Source organism: Triticum urartu, unplaced genomic scaffold (assembly GCF_003073215.2).
Source record: "Triticum urartu cultivar G1812 unplaced genomic scaffold, Tu2.1 TuUngrouped_contig_4506, whole genome shotgun sequence".
Classification (NCBI taxonomy): Eukaryota; Viridiplantae; Streptophyta; class Magnoliopsida; order Poales; family Poaceae; genus Triticum; species Triticum urartu.
Genome location: NW_024115099.1, coordinates 1 through 9,961, shown reverse-complemented (window position 1 = coordinate 9,961; position 9,961 = coordinate 1). Strand labels below are relative to the sequence as shown.

Below are 9,961 nucleotides of genomic sequence, written 5' to 3'. Positions count from 1 at the left end.
TCTCCGAACGCTTCAGGCGCCAGTTAATGAAATGCACTTTATCTGCGGCAAAATGCTGCTGGTTCGCACAGCCGAACAGCGATCAAACCGCAGATGGGCCAGCGCAAGTAGTTAGGATCGATATTTTGTTTGTTCTCTTCGCGTTTTTTTATGATTTTTTCTATTCCCTCAATTCATAGGTTTCATTTTTCTTTTTCTTAAAAAATGATTTTTTATAATTCTAAAATATAGATAGAATTTTCAAAAAAATTGAACATTGTTCCGAATTACACAATTATTCGTATTGCCGATAAATGGTCATATTTTTTCAATCATTGTGCACAATTTTTCTAAAATATGTTTATTTTCAAAAATGCACGCAAATAAAAAATGTGCATCTTTTCAAATATTGTTTGGAGTTTCAAAAAAATTTCCTGTTTTAAAAAATTGCTCACAGATCAACTTTTCCCTTTTCCAAAATTTGTTCGGAATTTCAAAATGTTCATGTTTCCAATTTTTCTTCAAAATTTCAAAAACACGTCCCTGTTTTTTAATTCACATATTAAAAATGTTTGATATTTCCAAAAAAATAAATTTTCATGTTTCAAAAATATTTTACTTCTAATAAACACATGTTTGAATTTTCTTTGAATGTGGCTAGTGGTCGGGAGGACCTTTGATCACAGGCGGGCTACTTTTTGGGACTGTTCAATGCTAGTACAACTAGCTACTAGGCCGGCCCAGTCGAGGGAGCCCCATGTGTGGCGTGGCTTGCCTAGGTTGGTACAAGAAAGGACTCTAATATGTGTTATATCGCTGCCAACATGGATATTTTTGGTGGTTTTACAGTTTTTGCCTTTTCGAGCTTGAACAGGTGCAGTATATACGAGCGGCCCGCAAATTGCCCCTTCCACCGCTATATATATGGGGTGGGGCGTTTTATGTTCCCGTCTCATATCCCCCTCCCCCTCCGCCACAATCCGCCCTCCTTCGATATCTCTCTTCATTTCTCCGGCAAGTGATTCAACACGTTTTTTACCCTTTCTCGAAGATCCATGGCCGATGGTGCACGTGGGCGTGGGGCCACGGTGATCACCGCTGCACAAGCGCACCTGGCACGACGCGGAGGCCGACAGTTCCAGTTGTGCATGTGTTGAGTCGTGGCAACCGAAGCAGGCGCGCGAGCGCCTGTCCCGTAGCGGCAGCTGGGACGGGTGGGCCCGCTTCAAAGAGCTTGATGTGGCCCTCTACCTACACGCGAAGAGGTGTACGGAAGTGGATCAAGAGCTCTTTGACGCCTAGTGCGCGGTGGCGGCTAGAGAAGAAGGCATCGACGAGCGTCTCGCCGCCGCCGCCAAGGAAGAGCATGCCTACGCCCATGCTCTCCGAAGGTCGACAGAGTTCTACCTCGGCGTCCAGCCATGAGCCGGCAATCCCTAGGTTTAAATTAGTTTGAACCATGTTCTTATGCAATGCGTAGCATGATAAACTCCGGTGGTGAACTTTGTAGCACGAAACTGATTTTAAATTTGCATTATCGTTTTAGCATATCTGTTCTGCCGTGTCTTGCACGCAAATTCGTTTGAGAGCATACCGCAAACAAAATTTACGTTACACATTTTTAGCAGATTTGCTAGGGTTGCTCTTACAACTCTAGAAGAAGCAACAATTGCCGTCATAGTACCAGCACTCGAGTGGCTATCTGATGGTTCAAAACCTTCAGAAATGAACGCCTTGCAGTACATAATCAGGAGAAAGCGCCAGCGCATAATTCATATACTCCCTTCGTCCCAAAATTAATATAAGTTGAGTCATTTATTTTGGAACGGAGGGAGTATTACGAAACAGACATTACTGAGACGTATATGTAGCTCTGCAATAGTCGCAGCAGCAGCAACAACACATGCTTGAGGCAAAGTCCTCGTCCTTTTTCTGCCAATACCAATATAACTGTATATACAAATTATTATGTTCCTGTAAGTTACCTGACCTTGAATTAACTACACACCGCAACGCTAATAAACACATTGGGTGGGGTAGACAGCCAAATTAACCACTACAAACCGAGACATATACATGATGATTATCACTTTTCACACATATCAATCTCGACCCTACCCAAGCTAAAAACCCTAGCTATGTTTCTATTAGCTGTGTTTCTTACCACCCCTTTCTTCGTCGTTCTTCACCTTATTTTCTGCATGAAGTACTAGGGCACCGCGCCATGCCCCCATGCATGCCCTTGCACCCTTATGCGAATTGGCAACCTTCGCCAATATATCATATTTACACACACTCCACCTACATTATTGTGTGTATGTATATGTATATATATACAAGTATATATACCATGCATGCTATAGCTAATACCTAGCTAGTGATCTTACTAACTGGATCACTTCACTACTCAGTCCCAAGTCCCAACCAGACACACATTGCATTGCAATACCAGTAGTAGCATTGTCACTTTTGGTGTAGAGTGGTTTCCACCGGAAGTCTAACCGTAGAATGGGGCGCGGTGGGGGATGCCCTTCCTCCTGGACGGCCTGCACCGGCTGATTGGCGGCGTGGTCGGCGTCATCGGCCGGGTGTTGGACTTGCTGCCCTCGTCGTCGGACCACCGGACGCCCCTGTCGAACCGCCCGAGCTCGAACCCGGCCCTCCGGAGCTGCTTCCTCGGGCTGAACGAGTCGTCGTCGGAGCCATACCCTTCTCCACCGGAGTCCTGGCTACGCTTCGGCCGGATGGCGAATGTCAAGGTCGGGTCCCACTGCATCCCCCCGAGCTGAAAAACCACACAAACGCCAGGAACAAGTACGCGTCAGTGAATGAAGCGACCACAAGTAAAATCACGGCACTAATCAATGTAGTCTGAATGCACACGACAGTGTTTTCAATTTTCCATGGCCACATGGGTAGCTTTCAAAGGAAACGGGGAAGTGAGCTGACGAAGACTTCTGAAAAAACTTCATGATGTGCTAGCCATTGTTATCCACCTGTCGTCGTTGCACTTAGTGAAACCCCCGGGTACATACATCATCCCCTTGTCCCATTGACACCGACTAGTTTTTATAAATTTATGGAGCTTGCACAAGTAGTTACCCTACCTGCCCCTAGTGACACTTTTCAATTTGGATCAAGGCAACTGAAGATTCTGAGCAATCGCCCGGCACACAATGAGATGAACATTAGCTAGTCATCCATCCTCTCCACTGAAGAAATGTGTGAAGATGATGCGATGATTTTTTTCACATTAAAAAAAGTGAAGCAAATGAATGTAACTTTCTAGGTAGCAACTTCCAGAGAAGAGATGATGTTATCATAACTCACATAGACATGAACGGTATCTAATCAGAAAAGGTATCAATCCCTTCTCATTCTTCCTAGTCCCTAGGTATGGCAAACTTGCAAACCAAGAACACCTAAATTTGCAGCATTCACCATGCATATCCGTGGCTAAATATATCCAAACCGGACCAGACAAACACATGACAGGCGCATGATTCGGTAGAGCATCGCCTCGGAGAAGTCAACTTTATCTGGATAACGCGCACCCTCTCTTTTCCGAAGCGAAAGGGGGGGTTAATTAACTTGGCAAAAGATAATGCGTTCGCCTCTGAAAGAGCAAACAAAAGCAAGCCTATCATGGCTGAAAGATCCGGAGATGATGTCTCAACACTACCTACTCCCTGAAAGCAGCCTTTACCTAAATGTATTACCTTAGCTTCAACTCCTAGGGCCGGGCACTTCTCAACATATATACTAATGCTCACTGCCATTTGCAGCCATATGGATATAAATTAGCTGACAGTAGATATTTTCTTACCTCTTGACTGGTTACATATAGACAAGGAACAAGTTTTTTTATAGATAATGCTAGAAGAGAGCGGCACACACAGCCAGCATAAAAGGCAATTTCAGGTTATGATTTGAAGGACACCAAACAAACAATATAGTATCATCTTTTCCGGCAAAATTCATACTGGTCCATGTCCTCTATTGCTCGGATCGATGGAAACGGATGAGCAGGCCGGCTAGAACAAGACATACATATAGACAAGTGGACCCATTTCAGGCGCATTTAACGGCAACGCGAGCCCCGAAGTTGAGAGGGGCAATCACTGGGATGGAATGCCACAGGATTGCAGTCCAAGATTAGAAGAAAACTTCCTCAAAAAGATTGGTAGCAGGCGAAAAGAAAGACCGAATAACCTTACCATGCAAGCTTGATCCGGGGCAGTTATACTGAACCTAATGACTGACTGGCTATGCTTGACAGGGCCTTAGTTTCTCCGTCAAGCCGGCTCGGTTAAGCTCTTTTTTATGTAGTCCCCGGAGAGAACAAAAGGTGTCTGAGGTTGTTGGTTGGTGCATATCTGTGTGGTCCAAGCTAATCCCGGAAATATAACAAGTCACTATATATAGGCAGCTAGCTTAGCTTAGCTTGGCTTGGTTTGGTCGCTGTTTTTGCAAGGGCATCAATCCTCAGCCTTCACTCCAAGCCCTCCTCTCCCCCAAGGCAAAGCAGTGCCTAGCTTAGCTTGGCAGGGGACGGAAGCAAGAAAAGCAAGATAAAAACGTGCTTGCGCCGCTGCATGGCACTACGCTGCTACTAATACAAAACACTCCAGTATAAAGATGCACTATTCTCAGGCTTAGTGCCGGCCAATGCAGTTGGTAACAGCGGTGGTCACTTGCTTGGCAGGGGGCCACGAGATCGCACGGCGGCAACCCCCTGGAGAATGCTAACAACTTATTCGCAAGTTGATGCTGCTTTGTGTGCGCAAGTTCACTCACCACCACTAGAGCACACCCCTTTCTGCGGTAGGATACGGCTGCTTTTCTCCCCCTCGCGTGGCGTGGAGCCGTGGACACTCGGCGCGCGCACGCGTGCACGCTAGCTATGCCACTCCCTGGGTAAACTGAACCCGCACCGCGCACCGGGCCATCATCAGAGCCGACATGCACAGGACTGTACTACAGGAGAACACCGCATTGCACTCGGGTTGCCGTTGACCCCCACCGCATGAACAGAAGCTTCCTCAGACATATTTTGGATTCTGGTCCTAAAGAATGGTTTTCAGGGAGAGAAAGAAAATGGAGAATTTGCGCTGTGGCAGACATGGGACTGTAGGCTGGAACTTGTAGGAGACGGAGGAAGAAGAAGAGATGAGAAAGAGTGGCTAGAGTACTCACCTTGCATCCGAGGGAGCAGAAGCGGAACGAGTCCGGGAGGCTGCGGCAGCAGATCTCGCAGGTGTTGGTGACGCCCTTGCCGGGCCTGGCCTGCGGCCGGCCGTTGAGGAACACGATCTTGGCGCTGTTGATCACGTACGTCTGCACGTGCGCGATGTCGATCAGCTTCCCCACCTCCGACACCCGGATCACGTTGTGGTACGACGAACGACGTATCTGCACTCCCCCCATGTCCACCCATCCATCCATCAGAATTCATTCACATGCCACCACACACAAAACACAATCCAGCCATGGATGATTTGGTTAGAGCGGCGCGTACCTGGACGACGTGGTGGTCGCGGTGCGCGGGGACGCAGTAGGAGCAGAGGGCGCCGGCGGCGGCGTTGCAGCCGAGGCAGAAGAGGTTGCACTCGTTCTTGCTCAGGTCCGGGTGCGCGGGGCAGGGCACGAAGAAGCTCGTGCCCAGCAGCGGCCGCAGCCACGGCGGGCCCAGGTCCTCCTCCGACCGCACCATGGGGCTCTGCTGCACGCTCACCATCACCTGCACCACATCTCCACGAGGGACACACGCAATACAACAATTGATTAACCACACCGTCCAAGAACAAAATGCAACTCCCTACTAGCCTCGTGCTAGCCGCCACGAGCAGCGGCAGTGGTAGTACAGATTAATAATCCGCCAAGAAGAGAACTTTACCATGTCACCGCCAGACGGCGCCCTCCGATCTTCTTCCAGGGTCACCGGATTGATCAGCTCCTGCAGCGGCAGACCAGGAAGACGACGACGCCGAAGAAGAAGAGACAATCAATCTGCCAGCCGAACAAAGCATGCCCGAGATGAATGCAGAAGCAGGGGGAAAAAGCAGTCGTGACGCGACGGCTCCATCACGGCCGGGGGCCCCGATAACAACAGTATTAACGAGAATCAGCCGTTACCTGGTCGACGGGCGGGAAGAACCGAGGAAGGTCGGAGTAGGCGACGGCGGCGGCGGCGGCGGCGGCGGGAGGTGAGGAGGGGATTGAATCCTGTGCACTCGGGGCTTCTGGAGATCGAAGGGGACGGAAGCGGTGTCGTGTGATCGTATATATCACAGGAAAGGAAGGGAAAAAACACGGAAATATATTCCAGGAGCGGTATTTGTATATGGACACGGATATATATCGACGGGCGCGACGGATGCCTCCCCTTTCCCTCCTCTTCTCGACAAGGAGATGGAGAGGGACGGACGGACGGGGGGAGAAACAACGAAAGAAAAAAAAGGCGAAAACGGAGCGGTGGAGGCCGATGTAAGGCGGTTTGGGTTTGCATCAGAGACGTGTCCGCGGTTCTTTCCTGTGATGGCTAAAGCTCCCAAAAACAAATCGCCTTTTTCTGTTTCCCCACCCATGCTTTCACGTAATCGCGCAATTCTCCGGCAACGGCTCGGTTTTACTTTGGTTTGTTTATGAATGAAAAAAATATTCTCACTCGGATATTCATGAATGAAATGCGCACTATGCCGTCGTCCTCCCTTTTCCCCAACCATACCCGTCTGAACCCTAGGAGAGGGGCAAGCTCTGGCTTCCTTCTCCTCCATTGGCTCTGCCGGTGTGATAGTGCGGGGAGGCCACAATCATCCACAGAAAATGTGTGTTATGTCGTTCTTTTCCCTTTTGCTCAACCGTTCCTCTTCGAACCCTAAGAGCCATTCTCTGGCCGGTAAGTCGCCAACATCCTCCTCCTTTACTCGCTTTGCTAATGTGGGAGTGCAGAGAGGCCCTCATCTACAAGATGGTGTTGTAGTTTCTAATGTTTGGGGGGCTCTTAGGTAGGGTTTCGTTGTTCATCGCTTCAGCCTTTCGACGATGGTGGTGGCAAAGCTTAATAAAATATTCTTTGACAACGTGTTGCTGGCGGTGCTGGTTCGGCGAATGAGGTTTCCTCATGTCTTCCCATCTTGGCGGTGGTTGGTTTCGGCGGCGTCGATGGCATATTTAGTCAGTGAGGTTTATGCTCATCGGCGTTTGTTGGCACAACGGCGACAAACGGCTTACCTTTGAAGTTTGGTATTCACGCCTCGTCTCTCACACGTCGGCGCCACATCCGACGTTGGCGTGAGACCCATGAGAAATAATTGTGGTTTGTCTCTTGGATCCGTGGCTCTTCTAGTGTGATGGTTTTCTCTTCAAGACGATGATCCGACATGGCGGTAGCCTTCAGAAGTTTCCGTCTACATCATCAACAACAGGCTGGATCCAACGACGGAGCGGCGGCCCAATCAGAAGGATGAAAATGGTCGGACCCAGGGGACTTTGATTTGACAAAATCATTTTAGGGGTGTTGTACTGCTGGTTTTTGTTACTAGACCCGAGTGCGGAAAGAAAAAAGATGTATTCTCTAGGTTTATGTGGTTGTGGTCTAATAATAAATTGCTAGCATTAGGTGTACAAATTTAGTTAAGAAATTCACGTTTGAGAGCACAACAATTTTATTTAAGTTTTATAGTAAATCAACTTTATGTAAGTACTCCCTCTGTATAGAAATATCAGAGTGTTTATATCACTACTTTAGTGATCTAAACACTCTCATATTTATTTACGGACGAAGTAGCTTATAAGCAGTTTTCAGACGACCATGAGAAAGGGTTTTTCATAGTCTTAATGGCCCTCAATTAAATAGAATGGCCCTTAATTAAATAGGTGTCCCTTTGCACAAGTACTACATGTGTAGACCATTCGAGGGTTCATTTTGCGATAAGAATATCTTGTGGGGTGTGAGGGGCGAAAGGGAAATGTCATGGGGGATACGGCGTAGAAAAAGAAGAGGGAAACGGATTCCCACGCCGAGCGATACGGGCCGTCCGATGGGGACTCTGCTTTTGCGGGAAGATGGCCGATAGCTGACAGGGACTTTGGTGCTCGATGACGACGGCGCCCAATTAATCTCCTGCCATCCATCCATCCATCCTTCCCTCCTGCTTGGTTCGTGTGTGCGTTCATGTACAGTTGCTTTTGCGCAATCCACCCCAATTTATTACCATTGAAATGCGATCGGGCATCTTGAGCGCCAAGTCATGGTCAAGTTGGATGGGTGGTGGCTATTTCCAGCGACCACTCAGCAATTGTACCTGCGTATTTGTGCTTGGTTTGGGAGCCCCCGTGTCCTTTGGAGAAAGGAACAAGGCTTGGGGAGCGTGTCTTTCTTGTGTTTTGACATGTCTAAACAGTGGGCTTGTTCGCCATGCCCGTCGAAAGCAAGCAATTAATTTGTATATATTTGTAGTATACAGGAATTTTAGTTGTAATCTTGCGGTTGTGCATGGTAATGCGCCTAGCTGGTCCCGCATTCGTGTTTGCTACTTATAGAATTGTTGCATATACATCTTCATTTATTTATTTTTGCGATAGGCATATGCATCTTCATTTATTTTTTGCGATCTCCTTGACGCTATTACTTTGACTTAAGAGATATATGCAAAACTTTGTTTTTGATGAATTTAAAACTGCACTTCTTTTTCCCTGTATAAAAAAGAACTGTCACGGTTGAAACAAAATTAACAAACAAAATTTGCAGGGTTTTCACTGTTTCTTTTTATTTGCGCAGATGCTAAAGAGGGAAAAAAAACATTTTCGAAAAGGGAACCAAAAGCTGTCAAAATGGTACGTGGTAGGATTAAAATCTTTGTTGTCTAAAAATAACGAACTCAATTTTTTCTTTTGGAATTTTGGTGTGCACGTGGCGGCATTAGAAAGATTTGCCACACACAAAAACCGAGAATCTCTAACTCAATTATAACAATTTGCGCATATGTTGAAAGAGTAAACTAAATTTGCAGGGTTTTCATGGAAAGTATTTTTGAACTTCACAGATGTTAAGAGAGAAAATAAATCACCATGTCAAAAAGAAAATGGAAGCTAGAAAATGGCGTGTGATCTTCTATATCTAAATAGTGTTGACACCAGATTTTGGCATGGTTAAGAATCCGGGTTCGTATGCAAAAGTTAGATGCAACACTTCGCGGGCCGGCCCTGAGTGAGAAAGTATTTGGCCTTTGCCGGCTGAATGAAAACTCTTGCCGGGGTGGAAACCTTGTCAGGGAGGAACCCTTGCCGGAGTACAAACCTTGCCGGAGTGAAACCTTGCCGGAGTACAAACCTTGCCGGAGTGAAACCTTGCCGGTGTGAAAGCTTGCCGGGTAGAAACATTGTCGGTGTGGAAAGCTTACTCGGATGGAAAACTTGCCGGGTTGGAGGCTGTGATAGTCAATCGGACGAGAAGTTGAAGATGGGCTCAAAAGGTTATTCAGATGATCTTGGATGGAAAAACGTTCAACATGAAAGTTGTTCGTCTCGTCGAAATGATTGATTTTGATATAAAGATCGTCCCAATCCAAATTCGTATACAAAAGTTATGGCCGCTACAAGATGCTGCTACAGTAGATGGCCGGACACTCCGGAGGCAACACTCCGGAGGCAACCCTCCGGATTCCATATTTTTCTGCTGTAGGCCGGACGCTCCGGGCATGTCCGTCCGGGGTTTGGATTTTTTTGCTGCAGACTTCGGAAAACAGCCAAAAACTCTCTCAAGATGGCCTCTGATCAAAAAACGTTCAACATGAAAGTTGTTCGTCTCGTCGAAACGGTCAAGATTTCTTTTGGGCACGTTTTCATCCAAGATCGTTTACTTCCTCAAAAGTGACCCGCAAGGTGCTGCCAGGTTGTAAACCGAACAGTTTTGGAAAGTCCGGATTCCGAGTTGGACCCAAACTAGGGTTTTGGACGTGAATTCTAACCTTTCCTTGCA

The 9,961-nt window shown here is 47.3% G+C and overlaps 1 protein-coding gene across 2 annotated transcripts; it reads right to left on the bottom strand.

The window, feature by feature from the left end:
- Positions 1–1,886: 1,886 nt before the first annotated feature.
- Positions 1,887–6,377, bottom strand: LOC125527927 (protein RGF1 INDUCIBLE TRANSCRIPTION FACTOR 1-like). Of its 2 annotated transcripts, none has more exons than XM_048692429.1 (5): positions 6,115–6,377; positions 5,876–5,988; positions 5,498–5,730; positions 5,176–5,391; positions 1,887–2,764 (listed from the first exon to the last, which is right to left on the bottom strand). In XM_048692429.1, the coding sequence occupies exons 3-5, from the start codon at positions 5,714–5,716 to the stop codon at positions 2,477–2,479; spliced, it is 723 nt and encodes a 240-aa protein (XP_048548386.1). In that variant the 5' UTR covers positions 5,717–5,730; positions 5,876–5,988; positions 6,115–6,377; the 3' UTR covers positions 1,887–2,476. The 2 variants fall into 2 exon arrangements, with proteins under 2 accessions (XP_048548386.1, XP_048548385.1); XM_048692428.1 differs by having other exon boundaries at positions 5,498–5,719; positions 6,115–6,373.
- Positions 6,378–9,961: the final 3,584 nt, after the last annotated feature.